A 21042-nucleotide genomic window follows, 5' to 3' on the forward strand; every position below is an offset into this window, starting at 1 on the left:
TATTGACTATTTTCATTCGTCGATGGTTGGACAACAGATAATAATTTATTTTTTCAGTCAATACATATAAATACACCAGGATTAATTTGACGTGTGTTTAAGTAACTGCTGTTTTTGCAACAATATATTCTGATTTATTTGATTGTTTGTGCACGGAGTTTTTCTCCTGCTACGTAACACAGTTTAGTGTTATCTGATTTTAAGAAAACAAATAATAATGTCTTGTCTCCAGTGTATTAACAAGCAATGTGAAATAGTTTGATAAATATGATTCTGTACGTTTTTTCCATATAACAAACTAACAGGTTAATATAAACTTTAAAAAAATCAAATGTTTTTCAATCCGCTTTTGTCCGTGTGGAAAATAATTTTTTTCACCTTCGGATTATTCCTGTATCCGACTAAAGTTTTAGTTACGATGTATGTGTCTTATACAAAGGTTCTAATGCAATATAAAAAAACAGAAAATAATTTATGTTGCAACTAGAGTTAACATCTTATTTTATACACAAAATTTTCGAAATAATGGTATTGGCATATGAATCATGTAGTGAAACTATCTTGTTGCTGTAATACAATTTTTCAAACGATTTTTGTAATTTTTAAGAATGGATTACATAAGATTTCCACTATAAGGATACTCATTTCCAATAAAACATGGGATTAAGAGAAGAAGTATTCCAATCATTTGATATTTACTTTTATAGGTTTTGTAGCCGTTTCTTTAATATATTTGTAATAATATTTACTTTTAGTTGATGAAGGTTGGGTTATTCTTTTACGTTATTTTGCACTTGTTTTCTTTTTTAATTACTCACATAATTTCTTATAGAACTGTGGTTTTATATACATATTATAGTGAAATTAAATAATTATATGTAAATGAAGTGAAATGAACAAACAAATCATAAGGAAGGTCTTCATTAAAAACAGTATAACCATAAAATTTTCAAGCCATAAACCGAAAACATTAGCATGAATATTTTTAAGAATAGACTGCACATTTTTAAAAAGGATCCTGGGGTACAAGCTACAACGTGCAATTACAAAATGTATCATAGGTTTTGGAGGTGACTGCGGATGTAGGAACTACATTGCGGTGGGGATACATGTATCATTAATGTTATTAATATTGGATTATTATTATTTTTCTGGATATTTATTATACAATCGTTACCTTGGGCCACCTTGTGAAGACAGATTAGTTGCTATCATGAAACCAAAAATTCTTATTTAGTAAAACTAAAGTTTTAGTATATACATTACTGGTACTTATTCTCAGAAAAATATGATTATTTATCAACGTAAACAAATAATTTGTGTACATGTGGTTTTAGTAAGATTCTTAAAGGAGTTTTAATGACTATTTGACAGAATCTAGCAAAGTTTCAGTAAAAGTAGTTATAAATTGATTATTTTGTTTAGATCAGGCGCTGACTCTAAAACTTCATGCTTTTTGTAAATAATAATAAGTTTTCTCATAGTTTCTATAAATTATATTATAGGCAGTATTTTTAGTTGTCGATTACACTAAAGATTCTAACATCTGTTACCGTTTTAGCTGATCTTTTGTCAGTGCCTGATATCGTCTGCAAACATTAATTTGTTTTATATTCACACGTATATCTATCATATGTGCAATCCTACAAGTGAAAGAAATTGGCGAATCTGGCAACTCTTGTATGATAACATTTTTCTTATTGGCATGGCAAAATTTGATGGAAAGAGGTTTAATAGTATCGTAAAAAAAATCTAGTACGATGCTGCTTGGTTGTTTCTTTTCAATTCAAAATAGGTGTAATACCACAAAAAATACATTGTAAGACTTGCCAAAATATTGATCTTAGGTAGTGTTTCAAAAGAAAAACCTGTGTTAGCTTGACCTAAAAAATAAAGTAACACAAGCTTATCACACACATAAAAGACAACCAATTAACAGTTACACTGAGTTATTTTGCCATCTTTTAAAAAGTAGATCGCAAAATGAATATATATTACTCACTTCTAATTAGACATACATAATTTAAACAAGTTTAACAACATGATATTGTTGAACAGCTAGTAAAACAATATTATTACGTTGTCAACCAGTATACCCTTTTGAAAATAGTACTCTTTTATTCCGTAATCCCAATACGACAGTAAAACATCACTGATTAACAATCGTTTAAATTCATAGCATGGCTTACTATTATTAAATAAATGAAATAAATATTCGCTGTGTTTTTTTAATAGATATGTTTATTAACTCGCCTCTTCTATCAGTTTCACAGAAGGGGCTCACAACCCTAATATCCGGATTTCTATTCTTACGTAGCACACAAAGAGCCTAATGTTACTTTACTCTGAAAAAGATTTTTCTCCAAAAATATACATATATATTGTTTTAAAACAGTTCATTAAATTGTGAATATATAAAAATTATCTAACTATTCTTCCAACCTTAAATCTACCTATGGCACCATTACAGTGTTGAACGGTCGTGAATTACTTATAGGTTAAATATGTAAATTCTCATTACGCCAAAGTAATAGGGTTCCTGGGCCTGGCATGGCCTAGCGCGTAAGGCGTGCGACTCGTAATCCGAGGGTCGCGGGCCCGCGTCGCGCCAAACATGCTCGCCCTCCCAGTCGTGGGGCGTTATAATTTTACGGTCAATCCCACTATTCGTTGGTAAAAGAGTAGTCCAAGAGTTGGCGGTGTGTGGTGATGACTAGCTGCCTTCCCTCTAGTCTTACAGTACTAAATTAGGGACGGCTCGGTGCAGTGGGCTGACAACTTACTTACTTAAATACCTCTTGAAGACTCCGCAAGCAATTGCGGCCCTATGTTCCTTGATGGAATCTAATGGTGATAACTAACTATTGTAAAATGGTGATAGTAAAAGAGTAGCCCAAACGTTCGCGGTGGGTGGTGATGACTATCTGTCTTCCCTAAATTAGGAACAGCTAGCGCAGATTGCCCTCGTGTAGCTTTGTGCGAAATTCAAAACAACCAAACATAATTTTCATTGGTTTTTAATTCTCTGCTATACTTTTACATACATTTTAGGTTGCTATTTTTTCGATCTCGCTCCTGGTTGATGTTGAAATATTTTGTTATGTTCCTGTATTTTTCTTGTAACTTTTCCTTCTATGATACCATTATAAAATAAATATTTCTCTCGTGTAGCCTGGATTTCTTTCGTCTAATGGTAAATAGGCTTAAAAATAAAATTGTTGACTTGTTTTATCAGTGAAAAATAATTATAATAATTTTATGTCAAATTTCTGAAGTAAGCTTTCTGTTACTTTAACGCTTTCATGTAGAAAGACAACTTGTTAAAAACATGCCCAGTTCATAAATATAATTTTGATAACATTTTTTGTGAATTAGATCAAAACCTATTCTCAACACAAAGTGAATTACGGTTCCAGGAAGCTGGTTAGAAATTTTAAAAATCGATTTCTTAAATTACAAAGAGAGAAAAACATACTAGTATTTTTATGTGATATTGTATTTTTCAGGACTGCGTACTTTTTCCTTCTTTGTTCCTATTGAAATTCTGGTTGTATTCAGAGTTATTTTTCGTATGAATGAATTTTTACCATGTCAAAGTATTTATGCTAAAAATATTTGATTATTAGTTGATGCGTTAGAGGTATGAGAAAACAGAATTTGAGGAATTTTTTTGACGAATATTTTCCATGAAATGAAAATAAACCAAGTAATAACATATTGTAATGTTCAAAATACACATGCCGCTAAAATTAGGATTCAACTACAGCAAAATCAACTTATTCAAGTATAACAATACTTAGCAATAGATTCAGCATTTAACAAAATACAGTTAATAAGCACGAGCCTGACCAGATCCAAGTTTAAAACTTACCTTGTAGCTAAGTTAATAACCTCAAGAAACAAGCCAGTCCCTACCCTATTTAAATGTGAACCATCTATTTCTAAACGCTCTCTTTTTCTATTGAACTGATCCCACAAGTACAACCAGCCAATATGTTAATCCTTAAATACTAACCTAAGCCTAGTATTTATGATTAGTGATCTACTTATAACTTCATTTCCATAGTTAATTCTGGACAGCATCCTTAACAAAATTGCGTTAAGACCTTTTACTTGAAGAACTGATTAATTAAAAAAAATTAAAAACTGAAAAACTTGTACTGATTAATTAGCTCCTCTGACCGACGTTCCTCTAAATCGTTAGTTCCAGTACGCATTTCAAAAATTGCATTTTTAATAGACCCCTTTATTATATCTTCTGTTTTGTCAGTTATATCCTCCCTGTGTAACACATTTTGATTCTTTTCTTCTAATTTATCTCACATATTATTCTATCCACATCACCTATCAAAGAAACACCTGTAACTTTCTTATGATCCTTTTCTCCAATAGTTCTTGATCAAGGGCTGAAACTTATTACTTAACAGAATAGCCTTAGCTATTATCAATTTGGTACAACTAAAATTCATAGTTATAGTAAACAATAAAATGAATTATTAAATAAACGACAAACACAACCTCAAAAAATGAAACGCTGTCTCGCAATAACTTTAAAGAAACTGTTTTAAACATTCTTTTCTGTATTTTACTTATCTTCTGAACACTCAAAACTTCCCATTCTATGTTTAGTTTTTAATATATTTCTTTTTGGAATAATTTTGAAAATACAATCAAGAGTTTATAGTTACTATTCCTTAGCGCTAAACTTCTAACTTATGGATCGTTTTTTCATCTAAAGGCTGAAAACTATAAATTGTGAACTTTAAGAACGTATACCACTCTTCTCATGAATCACATACGTTTTTTAAATTAAAAACACCAGTTTTTCATCACGTATTTCAACGTCATTTTAACGTTGCCTACCCTCTGACACCTTTATGTGGTCTATTGTTTTCTAAGTATAAACAAACGACAAATAATATTATTTCATGCTGCATGCGTATATGAATCTTCTGGCATACACATTCTCAGAAAATTATACGAAATTAAACTTTTGTCGGAAAGAAAGCTACAATAATATTGTTCTAAAATCCATTCGGACAGTGAATCAATTTCGTAATGCCAATACTTACTTTAAAATCTCTGTAATCTTTACGTCAGATCAAGCCAAAAGCAGGCCATCCAAATACTCAAAGTATGTTGACGTAATCAACATACTTGACGTTTATTGTTGATTTTATTTCTTTTGAATAGTCTCACAAAACGATTCAAGAGCTATTGGCGCCTTTGAACGGATAAACTATAATGAGAGCAGTCAATAAACAGCATTTACTGCCAATTTTGGTTTACTGTTGTTTGAGTACATAATGAAATTTGTCCTTATTGTTATATCATACCCAGGACCCAAAAGTGTGGACCACAATGTTTTTATTTTTTTTTACGTTGGTAGAAGAAGACAGACTAGAAAAGATCCACGAGAATCACTGTCCCTCTTATGTTGTCCCAAATATTCAACACCTTGGTGGTGGATTCAGGATTACAGGTATCGTTTCCTGTGTATTCGGCATGCTTAGATTTTACAATCCAGGAATGGAAAATGCTGTAAGGTTATCAATTTAATTTTTTTATTTAAATGTTTGGAGGGTACATGACGTACTATTTATAAATATAATGGAAGCCAATAATCTTAAAATTCCGATGTATGTAGATGTATTAGAGGTTGGTATAAATATGTTGTTAGAAATAATAAATCAATTCCTTAATGATAATTCAGCGAGTTTTACAGAACAATAGGAGTTTTTTGCATTTATTAATCATATTCCAATTACAGACTTAGCGTCAGCTATCTGCTTTTTTTAGCGTAATTTAACTGAAGGATTATGTACAAGTAAGTTTATAAGTAGGTTAGACTTAAATCAATGTAGTCTATGAAAACGTTATTGAATGAGAATTTATTTTTCATTGTTACGTGAACTGGTATTGATATTAGTTGTAACATATAATCTAAATTAACTAATTTATTGAGAATCTAATGGTACCATTTTCTGCAGTTACACAAATTTTGAAATTTATTTATGATAACAAATTCGAGTGTGTATTGAAATTAACCATATATTGAAGACTAAACCGCAGATCATGAAATATTTATCTTGGAGTTTGAGTCAGAAAATTAATCCCCTTAAAAAAACAAAAAAATCAATAAAACTCTTACAAACTCACCTACTGAAAATTTAAACTCGGGTAAATTCTTATGTTGTGTATATAAAGAGTTTGATGTTTTTACGCATTTTTATAACTTCGAAATTAAAAACGAACATATAAAACATCTGCAACAGGAAACTTGCATAAAATAATGTGTTATGACATATTGACTAGGGACGCAAATATTCAGATGCGTTTATTTTCGTAATATTTAGTTGTAAATATATTTTTCTAAGCAGCGTTTCGATACCCATGATTAACAAAGAACAGATAGTCCATTGTTTAGCTTTGTGCTTAACGTAAAAACAAGTCTCTCTTTCTAAAATGAACATAAATAACTTTAGGAACATTATCCATAATATTAGTAATGCAATGTTCACTAATAAATAATCAGATGAAAACAATGTGTTTAAAGAAGGGTCACACAGTGTACTGAGATATAAATTTACTAAAATTTTCAAATAACTATTTGTAAATAGAGTAAAATACTCTTTTTGTTTGTGTGTTTGTAAATAAGAAGAAAACTACAATATGGAGTATCTATGCTGTGTCAACTAGAGATAATGAAACAAGATTACTAGCGTTGAAAGTCCGCTGATATACCGCTGTGCAACTAGCAGGTTAAAATAATATAAAGAGCTATGGAAAAACGATCTTAGTAATAAGAAGCAAACAAAGTAAACAAGATAACAAGATAGCCTAAAACAGTTTCACCGGAGTACTCTTTAAATGAAATAACTGTACTGCACGAATTTAGAATGTTATATTTCTTATATGTTTATATCTTGTTAAAATTATGTCAAAAGATACAAAATTATAAAGTAAATTTATTACTGAGTGCACTAAGTATTCTACAAAGTATATTTCATATGTGAAAAGTTTATTGTGTAATTTCTCAATATCTTCATGTTTATCTTCATTACGAAAATTTTATTAACAGCTATCTTCTGTTAGAAAATAATTTTTAATTTACATAATAGTGTTTTAAAATATTTCCAAGAAACGTTTGGTGTACGGTATATTTTAATGAAATAAAATTATCAAAATATATTAGTAAAGGTAATTTATTTTACTAAAAGAGTAAATTTTTCTAAAATAAAAACACAAAATTTTCCGACTCCTGTTAATTTAGGGAAAGAAAAGAGAAAAAATATATTTGAAGCATAATACATACTTCAGATATGAAATGTGGCTTTATATTTTATCTACTATTATTAATATGTGTTTCATGTTTCGGTTCTGCATTGGTAAATACTCTTAAAATTCAGACACAGGCACTACTTGGCTACATCACTGTGAGGGAAGAGCCTCTGACATAGTAGAGCTATTAAGTAGAACCACAAGACCTGTTGTTTGACTGCCATGATGATGGACAGACGGAAGTTATCTACTGCCAAAGAGCGTCTTACAAATAGATGTCACATGATATTACTGCTAGGAAGATTATGTTTCTATAGAAACAATATAATAGTATAGTGGGCTCGAAATCAAAAGTTTCAACATGTTCCAACTTGTGAATATTTCATCAACATTGTAGTGTATGTTTAATTGTATGGCCTAAAACGTTACAAGTAAAACCGTTATTTAATGTGATCACTTTTATAGTATGGTGCATTACATATGTAAGTTTTACGACACCTAATATTAATTTGAACTGTTCTGGAAAAGATTAACTAAACTACGCTAATAACTATGTTTAATCATAACAACTTTTTATTTTTCTGTGGGCATTTCAGAAATATCTTTCCAAAGCTTCTTTCTTGCCGATTTAAATTTTACATGTGCACTAAAAGCTCAATAAACTAATCATCAAAAATAATTATACATCACTATATAAGGGCTATTCTGGTATATGTTTGTCATTAAATGGTTACTTAATACTTAATACTGTGGACCCTTTCAACCTATTTCTGACACATCCCAATTGATGTCATGTTAACTAAGCTTAGCTCTTGTGCACGATTATGTGACCTACAGACAAACATAAAAATTCTCATGTGTTAAAATATTAATTCTATGTACACTATAATACTTAAAATAACAGTTTAAAGAACCAAATACATTTTTCTCAAAAAGTTGACAATAAAAAGAACCTATAGTTATAAGTCAAGATATTATTTCATGTTTTATCTATTGATTCTGTTCAGTGTTTAGCATCAGTAAACATACCTTACAATAACAATGCAATGTTACAGACTTGATAAAGATACCAAAAGATTCATTAACAAACTTTTAAGATTTACTACTACACTATAAAAATCTCAGCATATGAGATACTGGAATATTTTTCATACAGCTTTTCTACACTATGTTCATATTACGACTTCACTTATTCCCTTGTACCTTTGTGCAATACTATGAGAACATTTTTTTAATACATCATATTAAATCTATATAAATATATGAATAAATGGCGAAAGGGTTTAATGCAAACTAAATGTGCAAGATTTTACTCATAGCTTTCGAACCAATATTACTGTGATAAGTGGTGCGTTATCTTTAACACAGTAGAAATAACATAAAGTGTATTAGCCGTCATTCTTCTTTCAGTCAACACATATAAATATACCAGGATTAATTTGACGTGTGTTTTAGTAACTGCTGATTATTCAACAAGATATTCTGATTGTTTTTTCTTTGTGCATAGAGTTTTTCTCCTGCTACGTAGCATAGTTTAGTGTGTATCTGATTTAAAAAAAAAAATAATAATATCTTTTCTCCAGTATATTAACAAGCAATATGAAATAGTTTTATATATACAACACTGTACGCTTTTTTGTATAAAAAAGTAACAGGTTAATACGAACTTTATAAATCAAATGTTCTTCAATCAGCTTTTGTTGGTGTGGTATATAATTTTCTTCAGCGTCGATTTATTCCTGTATCCGACTGAAGTTTTATTTACGATGTATCATTTTTATACAAATGTTTGAATACAATATGAAAAAAAGAACACACGTAAATTTATGTTGTAACTAGGATTAACATTTTCTTATTCTAGAGACAATTTTTTCGAAATAATAGTATTTAGAATGTGATTCATATAATGAAATTTTGTTGTAGCTGTAATGTAATTTTTGAAACAATTATATATTTAAAAACCGTTTTCTTTTTTAATGCCTCATATATTTTTCATAGGACGACTGTTTTGTATAAATATTAGTGAAATTAAATAATTATATCTTAATGAAGTTAAATTAATAAACAACTCATGAGAAAGGACTGCGTTAAAAAACATCATAACCATAAAATTTTCAAGCCATAAACTTGAATTTCGCGAAAAGCTACTTAGGTAATTGGCAAAATTAAATAATTTTCGAAGAACCTCTAGAAGGTTCCAATTTGTGATTAATTTATTGATTTTCTCGTTTTGTTTGAAGCGTATAGAGATACAAATATTTCTAATGAGTTTGGTTATAAGAACGCTTCAAGTAGCGATCAATCACGATCGACCAGTCCGAATGATTCCAAACTTATACTTACAAAGATATGTGTGTCTTGTATATGGGGTTGGGCTCGCATTTTTGCATTTGTTAAAATGTCAACGAAAAATGAATGTGAAATTATACTATAAGGAGATTTGTAATGTTAAATGATTTTGTCGTGCAAGGTATTAATAAGGTGAATTATGGGATGGATAAAATAGCATTTCCTCTCCAAAGTCTTTTAGAAACGACTAAGAAGATACATATTTTCTCATTGGCTATTTTTGTTCAACTAATACTACAGGCCTACAATTGTTCTGATATCTTGAAAGTTTTGCATCTTCTACAGTAATTCCTGCTCGTAGTATCTGCAAATGATATAAATTTCACAAAACATCGAATATACTTTTGAAATCAGGTCGCATTCTATTGTCCTTAAACTGCTAACAACCACTGGTTAAATATTTTCCAACACAAATCATAACGTGAAAGTTTTATATCGTTCTAGAACCCACGACAAATACCACCGCTAGTATTTAAAAAGTTAACAGACCGCATGATGTGTCATTTCTGGTTAGTATTTCTTTGCGAATGTACTTTATTTATTATGTTTTCTTTTCAACAGCATTTATTCGCCAATATTAAACAAAAGGTTCAGAAAATAGCCTAAACATATTCTTTTTTATGTTGTGATGGGAAATTTGTCACTTGAAAAGGCTTCCCTGATTGATGTTTCAAGTCGAATTAGGTGGTCCACCGTGTAGCATTGTCGTCGCAACCCACACTGGGTGATGAGATGAGGGAGTTTGAATCAAAGAAGCAAACAATACAAAAAATAACGTCTAAGAGTTTACAGAAGCAGCTAGTAAAAAGAATTAGACTGTAGTTTGAAGGAATCTTGGGAACCTTCCCAAGCTTAGGAAAATTAAGGACATTAGCAATGCTCCAAGCATTAGGAAAATCATTGTTCTGCAAGATCCCGTTAAAATAACCAGAGAAATAGCAAGTAGGGCAGTAGAGAGAGGACGCTGCATCTTGTAGTGAGTATCGTTAGGTCCGACTGATGTGCTGCCAATCTAATTAAAAGCAAGCTTGAGTTCCACCAGCATAAAGGGGCGATTATAATAATAGAGACAATCAGCCCAAAAATAAAAGAGGCGATCGCTTTGCTAAGAAGGTGAGAATGAAGCAGTAATGCTAGATGCACGAGAAAAGTTTCGTCGAGAGTATCTGCAATGCTTTCAGAATCTTAAACTTACTAATCACTAAAGAGCAAGATTGAAATAGGGTAGAAGTATACTGCCCACTGACCTTTCGAATCTTGTCTCACTTGACATTAGAACTGGTAGTAAAAAGAGATGGTATGGTAGATATGTATTTAATCCACGTTTCTTTCCAGCTTAAACACTCGACTTACCAAGCATTTGCACAGGTTTGCTGAAAAGCAATGCTGTTTAAAAGCTTGGGATGCCTCTTAAAAGTAACCCAGGCATATTTTTAAACGTTCTGTGCTCTGTCGCACTGAACAACTGCGTCGACAATACAGTAATTCACTACTGCTACACAGTCATCAATCGATAGCTTACAGACAACGGCAGGATCAAGATCCGACAGAGTAATTAAAGAGGACCAGTTGGCTTGGTCCAAGTTTAATAGATGCACGCAGGTCGGGTGGTATCGACCACAGCCAGTCTCTTTCAAAATGAGAGGAAAATGATCATTGCTGCATGGGTTTTTCTCAACTCCTCAAGAGAAGTAAGAGAAATGTGAAGGAGAAAAGAGAGAGATCATTAATAGTAAAAGACTGACTAGGTGCATGAAAATAACTTTAAGAAATAGTATTGAAGATAGAAGGTTCATAATGTAATCAAAAGTTCCATTTTATCAAAATGGCCATTTTTACCTATGTGAAGGAGAATTGAGTGGAATGCCCTTCTTTTTTCGAGTGTGTTGTTTCTCTTTATTAGAAGGTATATTGACCTTTATAGATCCTGCCCTGGGTCGATTGCGGAAATTTCTATCGATACATGAAGGTTCCAGTGACTGAGGAGATGAACGCATAATAGTTCTGTATCTCGGGGCCGACGAAGAAGAAAGGAAACACCTGAACCCAAAGTCATAGGAAGTGGACCCAAGCAGTCACTGGAGGGAGTGGCGACAATTACTTCCGAGCCTCTGCGTAAAATATATTTTTCATAATCTTCAAGCATTGCACCTCTTTGTATTCCATCCAATTAGGGCAAGGAAAAGAATAAGAGAAGTCTTAACTTCTGGACATGATGTTTTTGAGTGATCAATCTCATAACGATGGAATGTACACATGAGCTTTACAGTTCACATTAACTGCTTTGACTGTAGCAGGAGGACATGGTGTTGTAAAAGTCATTATCAGAACATCAATAGGTATCATAATTCCGTATTTGCGAGTGGAGATTCGGCTTACCTTAGAAACGCCTTTGCTGGAGAAACCAGCGAGGATTTCCGATTCAGGAAAGTTCTTAAAATCCCACTCAACTTTAACTCCTCTTGACGAATTCAAATTTGTCAAGTAAGTAACTCAATGGGTATGTCCCCAATGGACTTCAATTTGAAGAAGAATTTAGTGTGTTGTAATGAAGATGTTTCCACTAAAATATCCCCAGAGCGTAACTTCGTTACTGACTTGGGGGAGTCAGAAAGCCCTTGTCATCCATTTTGAATGATAAAGATAAATAATTCATAATTAAAAATCCTCGTACGGTAGCTAACTTTGATTGTGACTGTACAACATAGTTGTTCATGGGTGTTTGTTTTCCGATAATATATTCTTCATTTTTCAACTTTATTTATTTCTCTCGGGTATGGGGGTTTCCATAATAAAGGCAATACATTTCAGTGTCTACTGACACCACTCATCATGGAACCCTACGAGAGGACGAACTACAATGCCAAACAAGAAATTGCAGCAATTTTAGGGTTTCGTGAGCACTGTACCCAAACATCAGCATCAGACACAATGTCCACAATACCCGTTAAGAAGATCTAGTAATGGTATTTGGATGATCCTAACACAAGTGGAACAGCCGACAGACCCTGTGAGGGTCATCCCAAGACTTCCCATCTGCAAATATTTAAGGCAAAAGTGGTGTGTTGGGGTTGGAACCTTCAACCACCAGGATCCTCTCCTCTTCTTTACGAGTCGCCACGCACGGCAAACACATGGCTGGATTTTTAGATCTCAGAGGAGGTAAATTAAAAGTACAGATCATTCTCTGGTAGGTCTCTTTACGATCTACAGAAATTAACCTCAAGGGGTAGTAGGTATTACAACCACTGAATTTATAAATGCTAGCTACGAGTAAACGAAGGTTAATTAGCTGTTTTAAGTTTTAAAATTAAATTTGTCTAAAAGATACTCACAGTTAGACACAGCACAGATAGCCCATTGTGCAGATTAGTAATAAGTAATCCCACATATCGTAGTGTTTTCATTCTGTATGACACTGGTTTATAGTAATGTCATTGACGCATGTTGAACTGATACAATGTCATTATTCTGTTTGAACCAGAATTAGATCCTTTTTGAATGCCATTTGATTTCGTTCTCTTTGTTCTTTGTATCGAACCTGTTAATTACTATATTTTTATATTTTAATTGAACCCTCTTTTTGCAGGGTTGTAAATTAATAATTTAGTGTTTGTTTTATAAATATGTATAGATATTTCACGAAAAATTCGCTTTAGCCTGTTTGCATTCTCTTATAACTGACAGGCAAAGTTCGAGCGTGGCATGCACCATTAGGTTTCTCTTTCAATAATCACTGACGTCACATTTAAATAGAAATACGAGATAAAAATTCTTACATTTCTAAGTGTGAAAATGTTTTTATTTTCACTAACTGTATATATCCTATATTCTCAACAGTGAAATAGTATAATTTCCTTCTCATGTACTTTTTAATCAAAAGAGTACTAAATTGATGAAAAAATAATGTTATATTGGATGAAGAAAAAACCATCTCAGTGTGCTTCAAATCAACCAAATACTAAATACAATCAAGATTTTCTCATTATTTGTTTTTCGCAAATGACGTAGTCAAATGAGGAAGTAAGATTGGGTTTTGGGTGTGGTTCAGGTTACGTCACAAAAGATCTACTTTTATCTTGCTCTCCAAATTTGGCTAAGATTAAAACACTTGAAGTCCAGCCAGCTGTTGTGGACTGCGCCAAGCAAACATTCAACCATAAAAAGATTGAATACATGGCAATAAATATAATAAAAATGTAGAGTAAGAATTATCACTGGAGTATATAATTTAAGTAGATTTATACTGACAGAAATGTTTCGTACAAGCCCTTGCGGATTTGACATGGATATTTTACGTTATATCTTATGGTTGTTTTAAACTGAGCACAATGGGCTGTTTGTATATATGCGGGGCATATATACGTATATTATGGAAGACATCCAGATTTCCTAACTAGAGAAAATTAATGGGTTGGCTATGTTTGGGAGTTCAAACTGATTTTGATACTTCGTTTTATTAGATTCAAAATTTTATTCTTGGTTGATTTAGAATGACTTATAGATATTTAAGTAACAACATGTTTCACGTCTGTATAGAATAAACTGTAATTCGTTTTCGAGATGTGATGCTGCTCAGGAATTATAACAGAAACACCCCAAAATTTGCGACAGATTTTGGATATTTAAAATTAAATATCGCATAACTGATACAGGCAGGAGTATTATAGAATGAGCAAGGATATTTACCTGTTTTGATGAATGTTATCTATATTTAGGTTCACAAATCTATGTTTAGGAAACGGAATTTATTCTATATAAAAATTTCAATAATTGTTATCAACAGTTGTGTAGAAATTTCATCAACATTACTAGTCTTGGACTTTGTAAAGGAGATAATTGTAAATAAATAAATTCTGGCCTGTGTATATGAGATACACGTGGTTATTGAATCTTGAACTTTTCTAATTTTACCCAGTGGATTTGCAAATAACATTCACAAATAATTATTTTGAAATAAAAACGATATAATGTTTTTTCTTCATATTATGATTCATAAAGCACGAAGTTTTCTTTACGTTACACTTTAATCACTTTAGAAATTTGAAAATAAAATTCAAAGCAGTTTTGAGCAACATATTATCTCAGGCGACTTGAGTGTAAATATAGATTAATGTATTTACTTTCAGGACTCCTCAGAAATGAGACAAAAAGTATGACAAAATATTTTTTTCTTTTCTCGTTTCGTTTAATAAAAGATTGTCGAAAATATTTAAACATAGTTCATCGTTTATTTGAACCACGGAGCATATTTACTTGTACTGGGCATGACTTCCGTTCCTATATTTTACGTTTGGTTAGAGATGCCATCAATAGAACAAAGAAAAGATTATTTCAAGGTAAATGTTTATCTTAGGATTCCTAATTACAACAAATAATAGGTTTTTTTTTCTAGTAGTATGACTGTCCTATTACTAAACAAAAAATATCAAAGATCATAGATAAAAAACGTTAATCCCTCTGTTTTGAAAGCACAGAAGACATGTTTACTAACGGAATAAATGACGCACGTGGATGAGATGGGGGTACGTGTTTTCTAAAGTAACTAAGAGTCCATCTGAGGGATAATCCTCAGCGATTAGTTGTAACATTTATTTTGTACAAATTGTTGAAAGAAAGAAGTTTCACACCAACAATCTTATCATTATACATTCAGAGTGTGAATCATTAGCCTACAATTCCCCCCCCCCAAACACTTAGTGCATTGCCATTATTATCCTTAAAGTATTACTGTAGAGAACTACCGACCCCAAAATTCACCATTTATCCCAACAGCTGTACTGGAAAATATGTTCTCAGAATTTAAACATAGAATTAGATTTATTATGGCTTATGATGAATTATTATTATTATACATTATTAATTAGCTTAAGTAAAAGTTAAGTCTTCTGAAGTAATTTTCTTTTCAATTTTGTTGTTATCCAAAACAACACAAATATTATTCAACGAGATCTGGCATATGCACTTGAAGAACACCCTGAATCATAACTTGCTCAAAATAGAAAGAAGCTTATTAAATGAAATATGTTGATTCTAAGAGAAAAAAGTGTTGTAATTTAAGAAGAAAGTTTAAAAGTGTATGCTGTTAATGTTTGGATTGTGCATTATACGATTGCCAAGTTCGGGCAATAATAATGGAGTTAGGCCCGGCATGGCCAAGCGTGTTAAGGCTTGCGACTCGTAATCTGAGGGTCGCGGGTTCGCATCCCCGTCGCGCCAAACATGCTCGCCCTTTCAGCCGTGGGGGCGTTATCATGTGACGGTCAATCCCACTATTTGTTGTTAAAAGAGTAGCCCAAGAGTTGGCGGCTGGTGATGATAACTTGCCACCTTCTCTCCTGTCTTGCACTATTAAATCAGGGACAACTAACGCAGATAGCTATCGTGTAGCTTTGCGCGAAATTTTAAAAACAAAAAACTTACACATATCTTCATCCTAAATATCTTTAATACAGTGATAAAAGCGAATGTGGAGGGATGAAAATGTAACTCCTCTACTTTTAAGGGATATTACTTGATTCCCGGAATTCAAATTTAATCCATTAGTTTTCCACATTTTCCGGGTAAATAGTATATTAGGATATATGTAAGTTTTGTTAATATTTTCTTTTAGTATACGTGACTCTTTTAAAGCATGTAATTGTGCTTACACTTTTTAATTATAGATTATTGGGTTGTGATGAAACATTATTTTTATATAATAAGTGTAAATAAGTACTTCTATTAGTTGTTTGAACAAACTTATAAGAAACTGACATTAATTAGGTGTAATTGATGTCAAAAAGACTAAACTAAACACATAGGAATCTGACATGTGATCTATAGTGTGAATGGATTGAATATTCAATGAAAGTTATGTGTTTTTTTATTATAGCAAAGTGTTTCTAGAAACACCCTCTACCTAGCAGTAACAATCATAGTAACACAAGTTACCAAGTTATGTTAACCGTCTATATAAGCTTAGGAACACCAAGTAACGACATAAAGACAGTAACGACTTGCTCTCCGGAAATAAAACTTTCATGTTGAATTTTATATGCAGTTCTTTGGGATAATGGTAATATTCTCTGCCGGTAAATCTCATAGTACATGAAACCTATAAAATATTGTTTACACCATCTGGTGAGTGTCACTCGAACTAAATCATGTGGCATCTCTCAGTAAGACACTCTAAGGTACCACACAACTTTCGCCTGTGCAGTCTAGCAACTTACAGCTCTACTGCCATACACCAAACGTTTCTTCATAATATTTCCAAACGCTTTTTCATAAATTCAAAATTAGATGTTACTCAAAACTTTCCAAATAAAAACATAGACATGAAGATATTGCTAGAGAAATTACACAATAAACATTTCACATAAATTGAAATATAATTTGTAAAATGCTTGGTGCAATCAGTAGTAGATTTACTTTATAATTCTATCTTTTTTCACATAATTTTAACAATATATAAATATATAAGAGATTTAACGTATAAATTCGTGCAGTACGGTCGGTTCACCCTAAAACTACTCTGGTTAAACTCTCTCAGGCTATCTTGTTTTCTTCTTCACTGTGGTTGCTTTCTATTACTAATAATTTTTTCTCCGTAGCCTCTTATGTTATTTTAGACAATTATTTTACATGCATATCGAAATGTCCGCGCAATTGAACCTTAGAAACTGGTTTTCAATACCTCTAGTGGACACAACATAGATAGTCCATTGTGTAGTTTTCTGCTTATTTACAAGCACACAAACAATAACAGTATTTTATTCTATTTATAAATAGCTATTTGAAATTTTAGTAGCTTGGTACGCTTTATAACCATTCCTTCAACAACTTATTTTCATCTGACTATTTACTAGTAAATATCGAATCACTAGTATTATGGAGAATGTTTCTTTTTTATCCACATCAGTTATTTTTGTCCACATCAGAAAGAGAAACTTGTCTTATCGTTAAGTACAAAGCTAAACAATGGACTATCTGTTCTTTGTTAATCACAGGTATGTGCAAATTACACATGCAACTAAATATTATTAGAATAAACACATTTGAATATTCCGTTCCTTTGTGTAATCTTTAGATGTCATGAAATATTAGTTTATGTAATTTTCTTCTTTCATATGTGTTGTGAACGTTTTCAATTTTAAATGTATATATGTACTTAAAAACATATGTGATAGTACATAAAGATTTACTGGATTATAAGGTTTCAGTAGGCCATTTTGAACGAATTTGACTGGTTTCTTTTTTAAGGGGTATTTTCTGCCTCAAACACAAAAGTAAATGATATTTCATGATCTGTGTTTGATTCTTCAGTAATTTGGTAACTGCGGTAAAGTTGACATAAAAAGTGGTATGCCATGGTTTTTTCTTACATTATAGACAAAAGCAGTCAGTATAAACGTAAAGTACAGTATAGATAATGCCTTAAACTCCGTTTAGAAAAGTTTTAAACGTTCATCCAATCACATGTAGCGAAATATGTATAAGATAGCATGATAATTACTATTATCACTTTTCTGGGTAAGTGTATAATAATATTTATGTAACAAAGTTATCCTTTAGAATACAAATAGTTTCATATTCAATACTACCATTTACACATTTTTTGAAACGCTATAATTTTTAGACTGTAAGTAGATTTCAAAGCTTGTGTAAAGAAAGAAAGTGGAACCATTAGATTTACAATAAACACCATGTTTAAGAAATAGTAACCAACAATCTTCCTGGAATTCATAGTAACCTGTAAGTGAAGAAGTAATTACCTATGAAACTACGTTAAATTAAAATAGAACTAATTTTATACTGTTGTAACGTTTTTTTGTAATTGGTAGTTCTTTTATATTATTTGCTAAAACTAACGTCAAGGGCAATTAACACACACCAATGAAGAATAAATTTATTTATTCAATGACGTTTAATATAGGTTATATTCATTTAAGTGTAACCTATTTATAAACTTATTTATTTATAATCCTTGAATTAAATACACTAAAAAGAGCATATAGCCCAATGTGGCTTCGCTACAAGAAACCACACTCACGCTAAGTCATGGTTATTTCAAACTCAGACCAATTGATACCATAACTTTCATTGTACTAATAAACTCGTTGAATATTCATTAAGTAAATCAGTTCATTAATGACAATCATGTCTAATAACTATATACCGAACTCTAATACATCAAATACTTAGGAAACTTCTAGATTAGTTGTCATTGAATTTTTAGATAGGTATTTATAAATATTCTAAAAACAATTATAAATAAAAGTATTAAATTATATTTCTAAATAGAACCGTGGTGGATAACCTTAAGTTTTAACAACATGTTTACCCTTCTGGATTTCTGAAACATTTAATTGATCCTTTTCAGTAGAACATATGGTACTTCGCAACTTTTGCTTAGCTTTCGCGTTTGTCCTTTTTTGAAGCTAAAATTTTACCATACCGTGTTACCTAGATAAAATCTAGTATAATTAGCGTTAAAACTGAAGAAATTCTTACTGAAATACAAGTACAGAAAATCCACAGGCATGTCACACTCTCTATAAACAACAGTTATGGTGTTGTAACTTCTGCTCAATAACTCAGAGCCATCAGTGAAAGATTTTGATTCAATATTTTTTATGCTCATTCGCATTCTAGGTTAACATAGTTAAAAGTGTATAGTCGCATTATCTACTATGCCATCGAAAGAAGAACGTTGGGTTGTTATCTTGGATTTCAAGAATTGACAAATTTTCACATACAAGGTTTAATCAAAGTTCTAACATTGATTTGAGTATAGTCTCAGAAGTATCCTATATCTTGAAATGATTTCACTGACGAATTTCCTTCATAGACTTTCTTTCCTCGTTAGGAACAACATATACACTGCTTGCCAAAATCTTAAGGTCAATCAACATAAAGAAAAAATATGCATTTGGCGTTGCTAGAATCAACCACTTATTTGAGTAGAGCTTCGAAAGACGATAATAAGAAAAGAGAAAATAAAAATATTAGCATTTAATAGGGAAAATGTGAACACTATGAAAGTAGCCTAAATACTAGCTGGTCAAAAAGTTTATGACCATACTGAAACGAAGCGTCAATCGAAAAACATGTAACGAAATTTAGTCATTTGTGTTCAAGCATTAGCATTAGCAACATCTCTTACTGACATATCCTGCGTTACATTGGGTAAAAACATGGCAAAGGCTAAAAAGTTGACAGACTTTGAACGTGGCAGAATTATCGAGCTGCAAAAGCAAGGTCTCTCTCAAACTGCCATCGCTGGTGAGATTGGGCGTAGTAAAACTGCTGTTACAAATTTCTTAAAAGTCCCTGAAATATACGAAACGAGAATTTCAATAAGTCGGCCCAAGAAAACTTCGCCGGCGTTGAGCAGGAGCATTCGAAGGGTTGTCCAGCAAGACACCAGCAGATCGTTGAACCAGATTAAGGCCCTTACGGACGCATAATCCAGCTCAAAAACAATAAAATGGCATCCACGAAACGTCTTCAAAGGCCACGTCTTCTTCCACACCACGAAACAGCTTGGTTAACTTGGCTGAAAAGCACCAAATATGGGACGTAGAATAGTGGAAGAAGGTTTTGTTTTCTGATGAGAAAAAAGTTAACCTGGATGGTCCAGATGGCTTCCACCATTACTGGCACTATAAGTAAATCCCACCGGAAACATTTTCTACACGAGACAGAGGAGAAGGTTCCATCGTGATCTGGGGTGCTTTCTCCTTACATGGAACAATGAAGCCTTAGGTTATACAGGGGTGTCAAACAGCAGCTGGCTTCATTGGCTTGTTGGAGAGAGCATCCTTATTGACTGAAGGCCCTCGCTTGTGTGAAAATGACTGAATCTTTTAGCAGGACAACGCTGCAATCCACAATTCCCGCAGGACAAAGGACTTTTTCATGGCGAATTACGTGATTCTTTTGGACCATCCAGCGTGTTCGCACGAACTGAACCCTATTGAAAATGTTTGGGGGTGGATGGCAAGGGAAGTCTATAGAAATGGACGACAAATTCAAACAGTGTATGATCTTTGTGAAGCCATCTTGACAACTTGGAATAACATTTCAGCGAGCCTTCTGCAAACGCTTATATCGACCATGCCAAGCGTATATTTGCAGTTATTCGCAATGACGGCCGTGCAACTCACTACTAAGACTTCTTGTTGGGCATTTCCTACCCTGTTTAGGACTTGTTTTTGGTATGGTCTCAAACTTTTGACCAGCTAGTATTTATGCTAATTTCATAGTGTTCACATTTTCCTTATTAAATGCTAAAATCGTTTTTTTTTTAATTTTCCCTTTCCCTATTTTCATCTTTCGAAGTTCTTCTCAAATAAGTAGTTGAGTCTAACAACGCAAAATGCACATTTTTCTTTATGTTCATTGGCCTTAAGATTCTGGCCAGCAGCG

The 21042-nt window shown here is 32.2% G+C and overlaps 1 protein-coding gene across 6 annotated transcripts in view; it reads left to right on the plus strand.

Annotated features, from left to right (window-relative positions):
* The window catches only part of LOC143236998 (juvenile hormone acid O-methyltransferase-like), an 81193-nt gene that overhangs the window by 41621 nt on the left and 18530 nt on the right, over positions 1-21042 (plus strand). For 2 of the 6 annotated variants that reach the window (XM_076475781.1, XM_076475782.1), the window contains exon 2: positions 5390-5482. The exons of the other annotated variants lie outside the window; for them this stretch is intronic. In XM_076475781.1, the coding sequence (XP_076331896.1) occupies positions 5390-5482 (93 nt within the window). The remainder of the gene's footprint in view (positions 1-5389; positions 5483-21042) is intronic. 6 annotated transcript variants of the gene reach the window in all.

The sequence above is a fragment of the Tachypleus tridentatus genome, chromosome 13 (genome assembly GCF_004210375.1).
Source record: "Tachypleus tridentatus isolate NWPU-2018 chromosome 13, ASM421037v1, whole genome shotgun sequence".
Taxonomy (NCBI): Eukaryota; Metazoa; Arthropoda; class Merostomata; order Xiphosura; family Limulidae; genus Tachypleus; species Tachypleus tridentatus.